This window comes from Spea bombifrons, chromosome 1, assembly GCF_027358695.1.
Source record: "Spea bombifrons isolate aSpeBom1 chromosome 1, aSpeBom1.2.pri, whole genome shotgun sequence".
NCBI classification, from domain to species: domain Eukaryota; kingdom Metazoa; phylum Chordata; class Amphibia; order Anura; family Pelobatidae; genus Spea; species Spea bombifrons.
This window is the reverse complement of record NC_071087.1, coordinates 13,146,691-13,165,971: the sequence shown is the minus strand read 5'-3', so window position 1 is coordinate 13,165,971 and position 19,281 is coordinate 13,146,691. Positions and strand designations below refer to the sequence as shown.

The window sequence follows — 19,281 nt, the reverse complement described above, 5'->3', positions numbered from 1 at the left end:
TGTTCATAGTGGTCTACAGGCCAGACGTGGGCAGAAATGGGACCCTGGCACTTTAAGGCAAGTGGCCAATAAACGAGTACAAGGGCTCTTACACTCACACAGCATGCGGTCACACGTATCCAGCCCGTGGCCATACATTAGCGCATCAGATCCTTTGAGCAAATGGCAACAGTAAGAAATGACCTGTGCCATCTGGCACGACCCACCAGATATTTGCCCCGTTGGCCTGTCCCTGACTATCTTCTTTAACTATAAATTTCCATTCTCTGTAACCTGCTTAAACAAGATTGTGATTGGTGCTTAAAGCTGATCACATCAATTACTGGATTAAGCAACTTTCTGCTGGACACTAGCGAGCCAACCAACGTCTCAGATCATGGCAGGCACTTTATTTTGGGAAAAGCAGAACAAAATTGTTTTTTTCCCCAAATTACAGTCACACCCAGACCCTTGAGATGTGAAGTCTGTATCTACTTCCTAATGCTTAACATTTGGGTGTGGAACATTACTGCGGTTGCCTTAGACCAGCCAGGATGTCCCGGTATCTCGATTAGTAATTTTATATTTTAACTCATTTTATGTTTTTTTTTCATCATTGTCAAACTAACAACAATCTTTATACTGAAGATACAGATAAATGTTCTTTCCAAACATCATAGAAAGAAGGAAAGGGTGAATCATCAGTGTTCCGAGCTTATTGTTATTTAACTATATCTGCCCAAGAATAACTAAAGCTATAACAATGAATAAGAGAGAGAGAGGTAAGTGCTTCCAAAACTAAATGCAGAGCAACATACTAGGGGGAAAAAAGCAAAAAGACACACGCAATCTTAGATGAGTTATTTATTTTTTTTTACTCCAAGCCCCCTTTGGCCGTTATCTCAGGATAAAAGTCCTATCGGTTATCAAATGTGGACATATATTTCATGATATGAATCGGTGGGTTCCTTTTGCCGACCGGAAGTTTGTGAACATTATATGAATCCTTGGGGGGGGGGGAATGGTGATTGTGATCACTCCAGACGCTACGAACGTTCTCACCCTCCAGCTGCTCTACTCTACCTTGTCCATCAGTATCATGGAACTTGTCTGTCCATGATCCTGTTTCCAGACATTCCGTTTATACCATAGCCAGTCATATTTTCTGAGATCTGAGGACTGTTCCCAGGCAACACCAGATGCACATATATATATATATATTTTTTTTTAGCCCTCCGTCTTGTAGAGTAATCTAAATAAATAATATTTCTATTCCACCGACCATCCACCACCATTTCATCCCGCTAGCTGTTTGCTGCACCGCACTCCCCTGCCGCTTTCTGTATATAAAATAATCGGTGGTCAGGCACTTATTGAACGAGGCTAAGGCGCTGATCCCCCTACATTGGGGCAAAGCTTCCCTGCCTTCTTTTCGGGAATGGATTATGAGAGTGGAGAACATAAAAGTCCTTGAAGATCTGGTCGCCAGATCAGACGTCCTTAATGAAAAACACAGACAAACATGGTTTTATTGGTCCCAATTCATAGCCGAGCCCTCGACACAAGCCTTACTCACAGTCTCACCTTACTCCCCTCCCCCCTTCCTCTCCCGGCATCTTATCCTCCTGCCCTTTCTCCCCTCCCCTCCCCGTTTACCCTTTCTTCTGTACCTATAATTGTATTTTTCTTTTGCTGAAAAGAATACAATTTGATTCACAAAACTTCCATACTATAAAATACATTAATTTATTAACGCGGCAGACAGATTGATTTGCTCTTGTCTAACGTCTACATAGAAAGGTCTCTGAAGTTCCTTTAGTGTCTGAGATCCCAGGGCCTTTTGGACCCCCTAGGATCACCTAGCGATGATGGGACAAAGTTCCTATGACCTCTATAAATATTGTCATCATAGTATTTATTGTTTGATATAGTGCCGTCATATTCCATAGCGCTGTACATCATTTTCCGCATCAGGCAAAAGGAGATCATTGTTGACCTTCTTTGATTGCGCCTACCAAGAATCCCTTATGGTTGTGGCAGGGAAAAAACAAGCCTTCTGGCTTGCCTGGTGTCTGTAGATTAGCGTTTAATGCTTCTACTTTATACTTTTATTTATTAACCCTTTTATTCTTTCTCTAAAATCCTTGTTGAGGGTCCATTCGGATTTGCCCCCAAAACCCTTTTACTGAACGAAAGTGCTTACCTCCAACACTCTGCCCGTGATGAACTTCTCACAATGATCACACTTGATGCCGTACTTGGCGTGGTAATCCGTCTCACAATACGGAATCCCATCTCTGCAAAAAAACATTGCAGACAGGCTATACAAATGATATAATCCAGATCCTATCATTTATTGATTGACATAGCGCCATCATAGTCCGCAGCGCAGTACGCATAGATCAGTGCTTTGTGTGTTTGTTCTCCATGTTATGGTTATTACAAATGATTGTTCATCTGATATGGATTCACTTACTTGCTGATATACTCTGCCTTTAAAAGCGTGCCACACGTTTTGCATTTGAAGCAGCCCAAATGCCAGTGTTTATCCAGCGCTACCAGCGACTGTCCATTTTTTATTTCTAATCCGCAGCCCCCGCAGTCTGAAATAAATATAGTAATAAAAATCTATTTAATTTATGAGTCATTATAAAAAAAATATGCAGCTTTAATTATGTATCCAACCAGGGCCGGCCCTACAATGGAGCCGACTGGGGCAATTGCCCCAGGCGGCACTTTAGAAGGGGCGGCACTTTGCCGTCCCAAGCGCTTTTTTTTGTTTTTTAAGCGGAGGAGAGAGAGAGGGGGTCACCGAGTGGTTTTCGCTTACCCGCTCGGCGCCCCTCTCTCTCTCTCTCCTCTGCGGCGAGTCTCCCTGTTCGGTCTCGGTGCCGGCTTGTAATGCAGAGCGCCGGAAGTGACGTCAATTTCCGGCGCTCAGCATTACAAGCCGGCACCGTGGCAGAGCAGGGAGACTCGTCGCAGGACTGTTTAAAGGTAAGTACCGGGAGGGGGGATTTAGATTATGGCGTCGGCGAAGTTTAAAATGCCGCCGCCAAACGACCGCCCCCCCCCCCCCCGCGTAGGGGGGGGGGCGTCATTTTAAACTTCGCCCCAGGCGGCGTTAAGTCTTCGGCCGGCCCTGTATCCAACAAACATGAAGAATGCCTTCCAGCACGGGTCTCCTCGCCATTATTACGGTCCATTATATTATATATTATATATTATACTATTACATCCAAGATGCTCTATTTAGCTAAATGGCTTGTAACTGTTGAAATGTTGTCTCCTGACATTTTATCTTCGTAATAATCATATCATTGGGAATAGTTATTTTTTTTTATGTTACCATAGAATTCCCATGACAGACTACGTCGAATTTTGGTTTAACAGAAGAAAAACAACTGAAAATGTTTTTTTTTTCTTCTCTACATCCCATTTTCCAATGATAGGCATTTATTGAACGGATGAGATAATTACAAACATTACAGCACATTTAGCTTGGTTTACCCCAAATTGATACATTTTGGGGTAACCTTGATGGCCCCCCAGGTCATAAGGTTCCAGTCCTCCTCTGAATACACAGCGAAATAATGTAAAGTCTCAAATCATTATTATTTATTGTTTTCTATAGCGGAGGAGGGTCCTGCTCAAACCAGCTTACAAATCTAGAGGGATAAATGCTCATGTGATTCTATCTGATTTCCAATTAAATGTATTAACCGTTTCCATCATCTCTTGGACCAATATGGAAATATTTATTTTCCATAGAAAAAGGTACCACAGTGGCATAATAGGCACGATAATAATGATATCCCAAAACAGAATTACCAGCCTTTGAGGTGGGATCAATTTTGCGCTAAAACCTAAAACATCTGTTTTTATCTTTTTATATCTATATATATATCTATATCTATATATATATATATATATATATATATATATATATATATATATATATATATATATATATATATATATATATATATATATATATATATATATATATATATATGCACACATATATAGATGTATAGATATACACATTGGACATACTATTTTTATGATGATCTTTCATTTAGAGAATTTCAGATATTTTAGGTGTGCGTAGAAAGGGATAGCGGCTGGTGTCTCTCTATGAAAAGCCTACCCTGTAAAGACTGTTTTCAGTATCCTACTTGCTAATATCCACCGTATCTGTAATTTTGTTTTAGATCCTCAATAGCTTCCCAGCATTTAAAAGGTCGTACTATAACAGCGTAGCAGGAAGAAATCATCTTACTTCTCAGAGACTGGATACTGAAGTTGGTGTTGCCAACTGTCGGACACAGCGAACATTTTTGGCATATGCACTCCTTGCCATTGAACGTCACTCGGTCACCAGGTGGAAACGGGTTTCTGGAAGAGATGAAATGCATGCGTAAATAAATAAATACGCTAATATTTCAAAAACGGTATCAAAAACTAAAGGAAAATAAACTTATGTTCCCAAAATTAAAAATATTTATTGCACAATTCCTTAGATTTTTTTGAAATTATATTCTTGTGCATCTGGTTTACTTTGGATGCTATTAGAGCAATACCAGATTTTATAAGATTAACAGTGCTTTCATTTCAAGAAACATTCTATAACCTATCAACAAAAACACCACCGTTCCCCAAGTCGCTTCCTAAAGACACCATAGGAACGAAGACATCACCCAACTTTAGTTACCCCTAGACACAGCACCCAAAAAACACAACGGGCACGCAAGGAAACTTACCTACAAACAGCACACACAAAACATTTTGGGTGATAGGTTTTTCCCAGAGCAGAAACGACTTCTCCCTCTATGAATTCATCGCAGCTAAAGCATCTGGTGCCGTACAGCCTTTGATAGTCTACAGTACAAATGTAATCTCCTTGTCTTACAAAAAATCCTCCCTGGGCAAGGTCGCAGCCGCATACTAGAAGGAAGAGAGAAAATAATACATCAAAAATCAATAGAAAGCTAGAACAAATTGTTTGTAGTCAAGGCGCTGCTGAAGAAGATGTTCTGATTTATATATAGGCAGTCTCACTGGTGGTTATCAGTAACTTAGTCTTTGGAACCTGAACATTTTGTAGCTATCGGCCATGTCAGGGGAACCCTTTCTGATGGATTGCAGAAGTGTTTAATGGCCCTGTGTATGGTAGATAGTATGGATTCCAGTTCAACAATAAATTCCTAATTGCATCGATCCCAAAACCAAACACTACTCTTACATCCACGTCAATTGGGCATGAGTGGGAGAAATTTCTTTATGAAATACAGAATAGAATGCTACCCAGATCAACCCCTATTTACATCAACATGTGCACCAAATGAATACTCTGTCATGAAAAATGAACCCAGGTAATGCCTTAAAGACTCCATGGTACCGGCAGTCTCCGCTCTCCACCTCCATAGTTACTATACGGCTTTACAGCCCTTGCTTTGGCCAGTGCCTTCTGTCTCACTTGGTACCGGGTGGCATTTTATAAGACATGAGCCCAGAAAAGTGAAATGCACATGTTCTGAAAAACATGCCATATGCTTGCATGTGGATATTGCTATACTGTACTGTGTGTTTTTTTTTTCTTAGTTTTTCCAATTTTCTTCATATTAAATAATGGTATATGTAAATATATATATATATATATATATATATATATATATATACACACATACACACATATTAAGCAAAAATACACAGAAAAGCTCCTCTGGTACGCAATATAGCCATGAAAAATTAGATAGGATTTGCCAAAATTAGGGTTCTTTGACTAGGTGAAAGGTTAAACAATACATGGCCATATAGTGTGACCGAATCCCCTATATATGCCTCAGATGGGTTTTTAATTGAATAGTATTACCTGGGTGTGTGCTAAATTATTGTTATGTTATATATATTAGGTATAATAAATAACGTCCTGAAAAAACAATAAACTAAATGAGCGGCCTGCCCCTCTAAGTACAAACTGTTTCTCATACATTGCTTTTTACTGATCTATTACAAAATGGGGATGACATTTGAACTCCTAGGTAACCAAAAATGTCTTTAATGGTTTATGTTTTGAACAGTTTCTTCTAGCAATTTTCAGTAAGCAATGCTGGGGCAGCCTTTGTTACTCCTTTTTTATGGTCTCTTTTGTCTGGACTTAATAAGCTATTTGTAATATTACGAAGAGCCTTTACTGCAAACATAAAATTAAGAATAGCTGCTGGTATAAGATTTGTTTCCTGAGGCCTTTGTGGATCTGGTTTCCAGGAAACCGATCCGGGATATGTCATAAATACTATATTTAAGGTGGATTGTCTTAAGTATTGAGTTATTTTTGATAAAATGCCCTGTAAATAGCTCAGTCATTAAAAAGAGATCAGCATCTGTTATAGTATATAACTGAAGGCTAAAAATAAGAAAGGGATTGTCAGATCGCAGTACACAGCGACGGCCAAATAACTCCAGAACGGTGTATTGCGGCCCAGGAAAATGTTCTCCTAACAATACTTAATGAGTATATATATATATATATATATATATATATATATATAAGGATCATTAGATCCAGATCCCTCTCATAGCATGTCCAGCTCATCACGTATTAAGAATGGGGTGTTGGATTTTGGGGCATCCACAGCAAGGATATCACTTACAAATATTTTACTAGAACAGCTATAAAAAACGGACTTGGAGACATTGCTAAGAAGAGCCGTGAGAAAAGGAAGTAGTTCTTCTTTTTGACGGAATTGGGCTTTTGACATCACCGATGAGTGTCATAATGTCATGTCAAGTTACACCCATGCACTAGTCACTTCCCGCGTATACACTGCGAACCCATTAACCTACAAGTTATATGTGAGTTATATCTACTTTTGGGTTATTTGTTTTTAGAAGATATTTTGCAAGTTGTTGGAATGACAAGAAAGTCATTATGCAAACCAACTAAGAAAGTGTTATCAGGTAAGGGTATGTGTCCCTGTCGGCAGCGCACCCACTGCTTGAAGGTCCTTCCATCCATGATGGTCTGCTGGAGACGAGACGTGCGCAAGCAGACACTCTTAAAGGGCTCCTTAATTTAAACGTGACCTGGGATCAGGGCCGGCCGAAGACTTAACGCCGCCTGGGGTGAAGTTTAAAACGCGGCCCCCCCCCGCCGACGTCGGGGGGGGCATTTTAAACTTCGCCGACGCCATAATCTACGATCCCCCCCCGGTACTTACTTTTAAACAGTCCTGCGGCGAGTCTCCCTGCTCTGCCACGGTGCCGGCTTGTAATGCTGAGCGCCGGAAATTGACGTCACTTCCGGCGCTCTGCATTACAAGCCGACACCGGGACCGAACAGGGAGACTCGCCGCAGAGGAGAGAGAGAGAGGGGCGCCGAGCGGGTAAGCGAAAACCACTCGGTGCCCCTCTCTCTCTCTCCTCCGCTTCAAAAAAAAAACAAAAAAAAACGCTTGGGGCGGCAAAGTGCCGCCCCTTCTAAAGTGCCGCCTGGCGCAATTGCCCCAGTCTGCCCCATTATAGGGCCGGCCCTGCCTGGGATGCTGGGCTTGTGCTATTAAAACAACCAACCCAATCTGGCGTTTGTTTTCTCCTACCCCAGTCCTCTACCCGTTCCTGCGCCCAGCCTCCTAGCCAGCATAACCCTTGTATCATGTTCCTGTGACCTCTAGCTTGACCCTTCAGCATTGACCACTGACTTGTTCTTGACTACTTGTTTTGCCTAGCCCTTTGGTCTGATAATATCTCCTAGCTTGACCTTGGCTTTTCTCTTGACCTCATTTACTATTTGGCATCCTGTACCCTTCCGGTTTCATGTCATCTGCCATCACATTGCTGTATACCTGCTCATCCGGCAGTCTGCCAGCATCCAGCCATCTGCTAGCTTACAGCACCCTGCTGACTACCTATTCACCCTGCCGCCAGCCAGCATCCAGCCGTCTGCATGGATTCCTAATTTCTCCAACGCCGGGACCTAGTAGGTCCTAATGGTATGAGACAGAAGTTGAGGTTGGTCAGTTGAGTTAACCCTTAACTTTACTGAGCAATCACCTTCTCAGTGAATAGGCACACATGTAAGTGTGGACAGACTGACGATTGCCCCAAGAAAATCCCAGATCATCCCCATGCCACTGAACATATGTATGTGTTCACATAGTTTTACAAGGAGACTGAATGTTTTTTTTTTTATTTTTGTGTATGGAGGATGTTCAAACCAACCCTAGCAAACTATTGTGCCGATCCTAATCTGTACCTTCAGGTGCACGTCACACTCCCCTGTGCATGATTTTTCCATTCGGATAAAAATATGAGAGACCAAAGCAGACGTCAGAGATAAACTTAGGACGGCCATAAAATGTGTCGCATTCAGCGGGAAGAAACAGTTAGGTCATTTAGGTCAAGTATAATTTGCGGTTTCTGATTCGACAGTTTTTACTTTCTAAAGCATGGCTCGCTCCATGGTGCTAAAAGGATGTTAGATGATGAAGCGCTAATAAAATTAGTCTTTAATCTTATATCTGTATATATCAGTTTTTATATATACTGTTTATTTTGACAAAATCCCTTAGTGAAGTCACTTTTCCTGGGTCTGAAAGCATGGTCATCTAAGGCAATATGGCTCAGAACGCCCTCTCCGCTCAAGAGTCTCTCTACTTCTGTGGTTGGCTATCCATGTCCTGCATATGTTACAAAACAGTGATATATATGCATTTATTTATATATATATTTTACTTTGCAGTTGCGTGTTTTATGTAAAACGTGAACATACCACTTCGTGACTAGAGAGAGCACGCTTCACTATGCATGTACATATTATATACGTGTGTGTATCTATACATGATGTATGGAAGTAGGTAAATGCATCACGTCTTTTGACAGGGCAGCTAATGACTAAGAACTGCGTTAATAGAAACACTACCAATTTCAATAATAACCCCTGCGTCAGAAGGGAAAAATATGAAAAAAAACACGTTTTCTTGGTGATTCATCGGTGATGTGGTTTTCATGCACAAACAATATGTATTATTGCTCATGAAAACAGTAAGAAAATAATGGCATTTATCACAGTTCTTACAGAGCTTTATTGTTGGCGTAGAGGTGAGGAAGCCCCATACTGCCAAACAGCAGCAGAGAAAGGTCACAATCTTCCCAGATGGATCCTGTTTTGGAGCGTTTCAGTAATTCGTACAGTTGGTTTGGGAACATTTAGATGTTACCCTGGGTTGCTGGGCGATCGCTGCCAATTACCTCCAAATCTATCATTCAGCCTCATTAACAAAGAAAGCATACTAAAGTTATGTGTAAGTATGTTTGAAGAGACCAGTCCGGGACAGAAAATAATACTTCGAACAAGGGGTCTAGTTAGACCCCCAGGAACTCTTACAGTGGGAGCCAGCGTTAGAGCTCACGGCTACGGCTAAACTGAGCAGATGGCCAAATGACTTCTTCTATCTGTACTTAAGGTGTATGTTTCTATAATGAAAACACCGCCTGTCCGGCAAACATAGAGCATCAGAGTCAATAACTGTTCCAATTACCGTTTCTTGTTTGTGAACGCCAGATTATAAAAGTAGTAACATCTAAGGCTTCTGAGTAGATTCATTAATCAGATGCATTATTAAAGTCCTGCATTAACGTGACTAAAGTGTTGGAAGGGGGTGCTGCTTATTATTGAGATGCGAGGTGCTGTGTATAAGCCATTATTCTAATTCACAATGCAGAATGTGTCAGAAATTCTTAAGAGGCATCTACCTCTAAGACAGCTGTGCAGCATCCCCCATCTTGCCTTAATGGTGACACAGTCTTTTGCTAGAACACCTCGTTTAGAAGCTACATCTGTATCTGCTGGGTTTTCTTAAGCCGTGGGTTAGTAAGAGCGGGTTGAGTTACCTTCTCATGCTCAGCTGTCATTGAGATGTTTAAACTAAATCAAGGATCTGTCACCACCTTGAGAGTAGGGTCTTCTTTATCATATGTATTGATTTGTATCTGTTTGGGGGAGTGCATCGCTATGTACGAAACACGTCAGGTGTCGTGTCTCATATGGAGCGCTTTGATGACCCACATGATACTGATGTGAACTTTTATGCTTGATCTTGCTTTGACTTTGTTCTTTATGCATACAGAGAAAAAAAAAAGTGTGAGGACTTTATATTTTTCTACACTTACATGAACTTGCAATAAATGATGTTATTTTTTTCTATAAATTACGGTTTCTGATTTAATACTCTTTTTGGTGTATCTTACATAATATAATGAATGTTGGACATAGTATTTCATAGTCTCTCTGTTTTCTCTATCAGATCCTGATACGTGGAACAGTAATTCCAGTTACTGGTGTGGCCAGCATCTTGCGTACATATATATAGCGGTCTCAAAAAGGAATACTGCAACCCGACTGCATCCAAAAAGGGTCCGGGACCCTCTGATAACCTGACGTCACTGTTTCTGCAGAGAATGCAGAGTAGAACGGTGATGACATGCAATCAGTTTAGGTGACACTTAACAGATAACAGAGTAACATGGGTTCCACAGCCAGGGCCGGATTAACGGCAGAGCACATGGAGAAATTGCTCCAGGGCCTCCAGCGTTCTGAGGAAACCTGCACCAATTTACTGCATACGTACATATATACAGTTGTGTCAAAAAGAAAGTAAAGCTTATTTGAATTATATGGTTTTATATATCAGGACATTATAACAATCATCTGTTACTTAGCAGGTCTAAAACAACAACACATGATACATTACATGATTCAATCAACAAAAATAAAGCCAAAATGTAGAAGCCATGTGTGAAAAACTAAGTACACAGAATTGCAATCATTTTGGTTTTAGTTTTGTTGAATAAAATATGACACGGGGTAACATTTCATGTGTTGTTGCTCATCTGTAGTTGTATTTACCTAATTTTTAGACCTGCTAAGGAACAGATGATTGTTATTATATCCTTATATGTAAAACCATAGAATTCAAAAGGTAGTGTACTTTCTTTTTTGGCAGAATAGAAGTTAGAAAGAGTATGAAACATGTAAAAGGCAGATAAGCGAGATAAAATAAAAAAGGTAGAAAAAAAGTGAGGTGCAACAGATAGAGACAGAAAGCAAAGAAAAAAAGATGTTGCGAAAAGGCAGGAAATCCAGAAAAGGGGCCCTTCCTGTGTAATTGCTCCAGGGCCCAAAGCTCCTTAATCGAGCCTTGTCCACAGCCCACAGCAACTAAAGTGTCACGATGGCCCCAAGTTCTAATGGGCATCACCCAGCCTTTATAATAAGAGCAATGTGAGGAAGATGACGAAGCAGGGTCTGCTTGGTTTCAGATCCTCAATCTCACTGCTCCTTTCTTTCTGGAGGACCTGGGTTTGCATTACTGGAACATCTTTCAGGGGTAAGAGACAGAGAAACAAGTGACCTGGGTCTCTTAAAAGCTTTGGGCATAGAGACCCTCCTCTCCACAATCCATTGTATGGTGATGTTAGTGAGAGAAACAAAATATTGAACACAACCTAAAGGGTTATAGATATTAATCTTGTCCACATGGACAATAATAGTTTTTGAACTTATTACGCAATATGTTTATTAGATGTGCCTACCTTTGCATGTGAAACATTTGATATGGAAGTATTTATTCTGCACTCTCAATACCTCCCCTTTACAGGGGCTTCCGCAGTTGGTGCAAAGGATCGCATTCCCGGGTGGCTTGTCGAGCTGGCTTTGCACAGCCTGGTGCTGGGACACTGTTGAAAGAAGAAAGAAGTTTGTTAGCAAGGTGATCATTCAACATAACATAAACGTTACCTAAATGTTGTCTTAATAGACATAATAGATCATATGAGATATGAGAAATAGTTACTTTTAATGGATTTTACAAGTTATTCAATCTAACCTTAAGGACAATGTGTGCTAGAAAGTGAATTTTGGGTAACAAAGCGAGATCAACAGGGTAGGCATGGCAAGAGGCAACTACACCCTGGGTAGCTCAGATTTTGGGTGACTACTTGACAATTCCAGCATTTACTGGAAAAAAAACCAGTAAACGACTCAATAGAATATAACTGCAACAGAGATATCATGGGCAATTTGGGCACTCACCAACTTATTCATAGACAAAAGGTTATACTTGTTCACCTGTGAAAGGATCAATCCCATGCAGCCTGAGCAAATATAAAGGCATCTCAAAGTACTTTAATATGCATTCGTGAACTGCAGCGGAAAGCTCTTTTCTCTGCCCCATGCATGACTAGCCATACCCCTCCTGAAGCCATTCACCCAGAAGAAGTCTACCCTGGGAATGATCATCTGTCACACATCTCTACCTTGACCACCCTTCTGCCCCCCACAGAATGGAGAACGGGCAACGGTAAGGAGAGGAGCGGTGTTTCATTCTATGTAATCTGACCACATTTACCTAAAAGGACATTAAAAATATTATTCAACATTAAAAAACATTTCACGTCATGGTATCCTTGAATTCTTATTTGACCTTGAGGAAAGGACAGCGTATCAACAAATCTAGGAGAACGGAAGTAGTAAGTCAGCAATAAAATGAAACACAAATGTCGGGGAGCCTGAACCAAATTATTCATGATAGTTATATTGAAATTCATCAGAGAAGATTCCAAGAATCCAAAATAGAAACATTTCATTAATTCCTACAGGAAAGGGACAGCGATTTTCTACAAGCCACTCAGAATAATGAAGGTGAGTAATTCAGAAACGAGTGTCGACAATATGGAGTGGATTAAATTTGATATTTAAATAATAGATGTTCATTTTGAGCGTTGCTATTTAAACTGTATATTTGAAATTGTAACATATTTTATTAAAATGTAAAATTACATTTTAGTCGGCCACCCATTTTCTGTAACTCCCTGCGCTAACATGAACATGACTGCTTGATCGTTATCATAGGTCATCGAATGTCTTTAAGATATTTGTCATGTGATGGAAAAAAATAATAAAAAAAAAAAGTCGCACAATTTCTTTTGGAGACAGCTTATTAAAAAACTAGAAAAATATTGTTTTTAACATATCTGGAGAACAGATCTTTGAGGTCCTGAAAGCTTCTGTGATTTTACATCTTCTAGGTTGGTCCAATAAAGGTCAACTTTGACTACAGATCCCATCTAGAGGAAAATAGGAAAATAACTAAATCCTTTTCTTATTAAGATGAACTCGTTCCATAAAGAAGTTTCTTCCCGTAGTTCTCAGTCTCTTGAGCAGAGGAAGAGATGAAGGCAGGCATCACACCCAAGCACGTACTCTACCACTCTCCAATGACATATGGTGGCCCATGTCTTTATAAATAGAGAACATCTGCGCATTGTTACAAACTAATATCTATACCTTCTCTTACTTCACCATACCATTACATCAGCTTGTAACAATGGTAAAATTACCGATTATTGCCGTAAGCATTGCACAGGTGTGTCGTGACAAATTATACCCTGCCTCCCATTGTGACTCGCACATCGTGAGCTATTCTGGAGATTGCTGGTTAAGTGATGTTCATTTGCTCGCCCACGCATGTTTTGTATCACCGATGTTCTCATTCTTCAAAGAGCTAAACTAATTTTGTGAAGAACCTTAAAAAAGGCATTCCAGCCATTACATGAACTTTAATGCATAGGATAGCCGCGGGACCCCTTTACATTTTTATGTTGCAGAATCCCCCCATACGCATTTTCCCGGCTATCTCAGATAGTTGACGTGCAGGGGATGCTTTCGGCTGAACACATATCTCTGTATAGGATATACTTATATACTTACCTTCGGTCAGCTGCAGCACTGGCTCAGAGAACACTGCCGCCAGGGTTCAGACCCCTGTGCGCATGTGCAGAAAGCAATCCCATTGAGATCAAGCAGCCAATCAGTGCCAAGAATTGTCCACCCAGAGAGGAGGGCTGTAAATTCTACATCCGTTAAGAACGTTCATTTTCTTGGAAGAATTCAGTACTTTAATATGCATTATTCTTTAGATTCGGTGTCAGGGACAGTAACCTGTCCCTTTATTCTGCTTCACTGATATGGTGATGGGCAAAATCTTCATTTGTAAGGCTTTTGGCAAATAAAAATTGCAAGTTTGCATTATTACTTAAGAATCCTTACCAGCTAGGTAAGGTAAGCAGGTATTCCTGCTGTGCGTATGAGAAAATATTTGCTTGCTTGTGCACTGGCAACTAAGTATTTTTGAGCAAATACATTATGCAGTGGAAAGGAAAAAAATTTAATTTTTTGCTAGAATCTCTATAATAAGCCAGACTTGGGTAACAAAGTAACACCAGACGGAGCCAAGGAAGAGGCGGGGCTAACATGAGGCAGAGCCAAGGAAGCAGCGAGAACTCCACCATCACTGCCGGTGTCCGGGAGAGAGGATTCACAGTGAAAGCAGCTTTCCTCCCCATCTATTGAGACCAGACTTGCAGTGAGCATGGCCTGGGGACAGGCTGGCACACAAAATGGAGTGCTGGGGGTCACGACAAGTAAGAAGCGGCCTTAGCCGAGCCATTGTGTGGGGGCATTGTACGGATAGCATTATAGAGAGACAGCAAGCTGCCCTATACCTCAGCCCACAGAATAAACACGCTGCCCCATACCAGACTACTCGTTCCCTGTACTGGAGCCTAACCATTCCCTGCTCCGTATCGGTGCTTTACTACACCCTCTTCTGCCCTTTACCTCTTTCTTCAACTTTATACGAGTTCTCTCTCTCTGTCTACTCTTTAAATTGAGAAACTGCTACAAGCAACCATTTAAATGAGGAATTCTAGTTATACTTTTCACATCATTTTTACAGCTATACATTAAAGGACTATTTATGGTCTTGGATATTCTTATTACTAATGTATAACATCATTGAACAAATAATTAATTTGGACATCATTTTTCTTGTTGTTTGACGTCTATCAGCTGATTAACTCCTTTCCTCCTGCCTACCTCTAGCTCACCTTTCCCAATCGATGTCCTGCAATAGGACTGTACTTATGTCCATCAATTTTATTATTTATACATTATAATTATTATTAATCTAGCGTTTACGTTGTCGTAACAAATGGCACATTTACCTCCTGTGTAATATTCTCTCTATTTGATAAGAGGTTAGCCCCTTCTTGGAGCAGGGCCCTACTTACCGTTTGTTTTTGTAAGTGAAAACTTATGTTATGTACTATTTGTTATGTCCTGTTATACGGCGCTGCAGGACACGATGGTGCTTTTATAAATCAATAATTAATAACTACTTCATAACTTATTTGACTTATTTATGATTATTTTCAATTTTCCTCTCAAACCTGTCTAATTTTCATACTGGCAACTTGGATTCATGTAGAATGACTCAGAGGTTGGTATTTTAATTGTTTGTCAGATCTGGAGCCAAACAAAATATCCCATTGTCATGGATACCAGTAGTATCTGGTGTGTTATATATACTGATTTTGCTTCCTACAACATTTACTCTCACAGGGTTAGTCACTGCCTTCCGTCCGTTACTACAAATGGTTAAAGAGGGACAATTCTTTTTAAGGGGAGTGGCATGGCCAGCGGGTGGGGCTTAACTAAGACCTTTTATGTGACTTATTGGTAGCTGGATTTTAAAGCAGGCTCGGACTGGACATCTAGCACATCGGGGAAATGCCCAGTGGGCCACTGCCTGACAACAGCACATTTCCCGCAGTGTGCGGCCAGCGGCCGGATACTTCTGGCCACACAATACACGAGAATAATAACGGAGGATGCGGTCGTGCATTTCCCGCTGCCGGCAGCAGTTATGTCATCAGGCGGTCGTTGCCCATAAAGGCCAGGGTTACCTCATTCCCGCTCTGGGACAATTTGACTTTTACACAATTTGACTTAGATGGATAAGACCATCTAATGCAATCTGCCCAGCATTTGGATCAGAGCTTTTGAAAACTCTAGAAAAGAAGCCAAAGCTTTGATATGCAACTTACCAGAAAATGATATGACAGCAAGAAGGTTGGGTAAATTCCATTGTCTCATGGGTTATTTCTAAAATGGTACACCCCAAAGTGACACTTATAATACTCAAAGTCTGGGCTCCTTTTTTCTCAATTTCCCAACTAAGTTTCTTGAATCCAACACTTTACTTCACCCTCTTCAATTTGGATTCTGCCATAAACATTCTACTGCATTTGACACTGTGGACCACCCTCTTCTCCTTGAAACGCTTCACACAACACACACACAAAATACAAAAGTATAGCTCCATCTAGCCCAAAGGCTGACTTCAAAAGTCTCAATGAACCACTAAGCATGGCCCGCAAATCTGTAAAATCTGGAGCTTTTAGATTCTTTCTAAGATTTATATGTAGACCTAAATGGACATATCTCGCCCAGGGCTCCTAAGAACATCTTAGCTTCTAAAGAAGACTACATAGTTTCCAAAATGCGACATAATGTTCATGTATCTAAAGCTTCAAGGTACACTCCAGCTATTATATGAACTCTATAGTAGGGTTTTCTTGCAAATTCATGGATCCTACCCTATGCATTCACCTCTTTCCCTGCTCTCAGGCTACCGGGAGAGGTGTGCAGCCAAATCACACAAGTGGTACACTCACCACCAGCCAGCTCCAGTAATGGCTCATGTGAGCCCCTGTGTGCACTAAAGAGTGCATATTAATGTACTTTAAGTACTTTACAATGCATTCTTCATTGGTAGGGCTTTATGGGACACTAGACTCTCCCTTTAATAAGTAATAGAGAGAGGAACATCCCTTGTGCTAGCAAAACCTGAGAAACCGCGGATGGGCAGTGAAATGAATAATTCACAATCATCCTTTGCTGTAGTAACTCGCATCGTGATTACTTCCTGATATCTGAGCACAGAATGCAATCAGAAAGCAGCCAGAGAAAATATCTGAATGTACAAAACCGCTGGACCCTTCAAATCAATAGCAGGAGAATATTCACTGAAGGAATGGGAATGTATTCGTGTTTCTGAATGAGAAGGTAACCACAAGTAACAGGGCAACACGAGCAAGGAGTCATGCAGGCTCCAGAAGAAATAGCTGTCATCTGAACTGGCCAGATACTCGACACGCTGAGATCTGGCACTGCTATAATGCGACTGGGAAAGGCCACATAAATATATGCTAATAACACGGACTGGTAACTACTGTTGCTTAAACTAATCCTATCACGCTTAGCCAGACAGACATTTCTTTGTTGAAGCCCATCGTTCCTTGTACTTCATATTATCAATGAAAGTAAACCACTTCTCCAAGTGATAAGGCCACATAGGAAACCAGGTCCCAATGTTCTTCTTCTGGGGCTACACTACCTACAGGGGAATATGCAGCTCCTACCTAACTGCCCTGGTAGAAACTAAGGACTGGATCTTCTAGGGCCCCTACTAAAGAGGGCCCCTACCAAAGAGACCCCCAAACTGGGGGGGGGAGTCCAAAAATGCACCATTGGCTTCAACTTAAGGTAAAAAAAAAAAACTTGCTTTTCCTCTCTCACAGGAACTAATTTGATCTTAGCCAAAAGGCCAAGAGGCAAAGGCTAAGATATGCTGGGCATGATGGGAACAGTAGTCCATAACAGATATTTTTCTCTAAAACTATGTTAACCTATTAGTATCACATGAGATATTGTTGGGCCACAGAACAAAACTGATCTTGTGCTGGTAGAACAATTGTGTATGTAGGAAAAACTATCATGCATTAAAGAGAATGTTTTATATTTTTCAGGAACGGACAAAGGCTAAGTGAGCATGATGGGAGTTGTAAGCAGCTGCACTGAGATACTTTAGCTTGGTACCACAGCTGAACATTATGGTTTAATCTGACTTGCAACTGGGGTGCAAACTACTTAATTAAGGGGGTCTAACAAGATCCCCCAGCCTGGGAACACTACCCAGAGTCTTCGGGTGAAACCCTTCTTCCCGATGGCCCCTTTAATAGATAATAATCAGGGAAATGGACACAGCCCAAAAGAATATGGAGTCTTTAGTCAAAGTTTATTGGACCAACATAGAAAAAGATGTAAAGTTACAGAAGCTTTTGTGACCTCAGAGGTCTCTTCTTCCGATGGAAACATCTGAGGTCCCAAAAGTCTGTATGTATTTAACTTTACATATGTTTTATGTTTGTCTAATAAAAGGCATCAACTTTGACCAAAAGACAAATAATACATAATACAATTATGGTTAATTTTTGATGCAGGAAAGCACTGATTCAGCAATAACCACTTTCTGAATGTGTCCTAGGAATGGTAACATCACATACCCCTGATGTCTCTGATTCACAGGACTTTACAAAAAGCAGGGAATGTTGGGTTCTACTATCTCCTGGATTGTTAACGAGACGCCCAGGACTGTAACAACTGCACCTACACATCGGGGTTGTAGAAAAGTTATTTCGGTTCACAGTTTGAAAGCTGGTCTTATAAGCATAGCAAGCTGTCTTCTCCTACTAAATATTCAGGGGGATCCATGGATCTCAGCGCTGGATCGCCATATAAATTGGGGCACACCAAGACCATGGCTGCCACAGCTGCCATGGGCCCTGGAACCCAGAAGCTCCCTTGTCACCTACTGTATCCAGATCTTCCCATGCTGACACTATTTTGGTAGAGATTTCTTTGATAAGAATGCGTTCTGTATAATTCCATCACCTTCCTCAGTTTCCTCTAGTAGTTCTTTTCCTGATTTGTATGCGGTGACAGAGCTTTCATTACTTCTGACTCACTTCTCATTTCTTCTTCTCTATTTCTATTTAACCTCTGTGTCTACAGAAATTTCGTGCCACTTGCACGTAAACAAGTTGTTTGTCACTGCATAAATCAGATGACATTTCTTAACGCGCCATTCCAACGGTAAACAGATTATCCCCAAATAACAGCTACGTTTCCTTTAACAGCGCATGTCCTCTAAATAGATAGATTTAAGCTTAATATGGGAGAACAACACTGTTTCTCCAATTGTCATAAGCATTTCTCAGGGATTATTTAGCGTTGCTTCCGACTGTATTTTTAGCTCGTGTTTAGCACTTTACTTCAGTAATAAGTGCTATATTTAACTCAGATCTTATAGAACATTGGGTGAAATACATTATTCTTCATGCAGGTTCTTCCTACAAATGATTAGTAAAATCAGGATAATGTTTCGTTACATTCAGGATTTATTTCAATTTAATCTGTGAAATCAATGAAAAAACAGGACTGATACCAGCCAAATCAACATACATGTTCTTACATGTTTTATAGAATACATTTAATAATGGTCATATACTATAGACTGATACCTAATGTATTAATAGCTAATGAGACTCTGTAAGGAA

General features: G+C 40.6%; 1 protein-coding gene across 5 annotated transcripts in view; it reads right to left on the bottom strand.

Annotated features, from left to right (window-relative positions):
* ABLIM2 (actin binding LIM protein family member 2) overlaps positions 1-19,281 on the bottom strand; it is a 73,561-nt gene that overhangs the window by 28,799 nt on the left and 25,481 nt on the right. For all 5 annotated transcript variants that reach the window (XR_008350447.1, XM_053458244.1, XM_053458248.1 and 2 more), the window contains exons 2-6: positions 11,575-11,718; positions 4,743-4,926; positions 4,262-4,377; positions 2,456-2,582; positions 2,183-2,276 (exon numbers count right to left, since the gene is read on the bottom strand). Coding sequence is in view for 4 of the 5 variants with exons in the window: in XM_053458244.1 (XP_053314219.1) it covers positions 2,183-2,276; positions 2,456-2,582; positions 4,262-4,377; positions 4,743-4,926; positions 11,575-11,718 (665 nt within the window). In the remaining variant the exon portion in view is untranslated. The remainder of the gene's footprint in view (positions 1-2,182; positions 2,277-2,455; positions 2,583-4,261; positions 4,378-4,742; positions 4,927-11,574; positions 11,719-19,281) is intronic.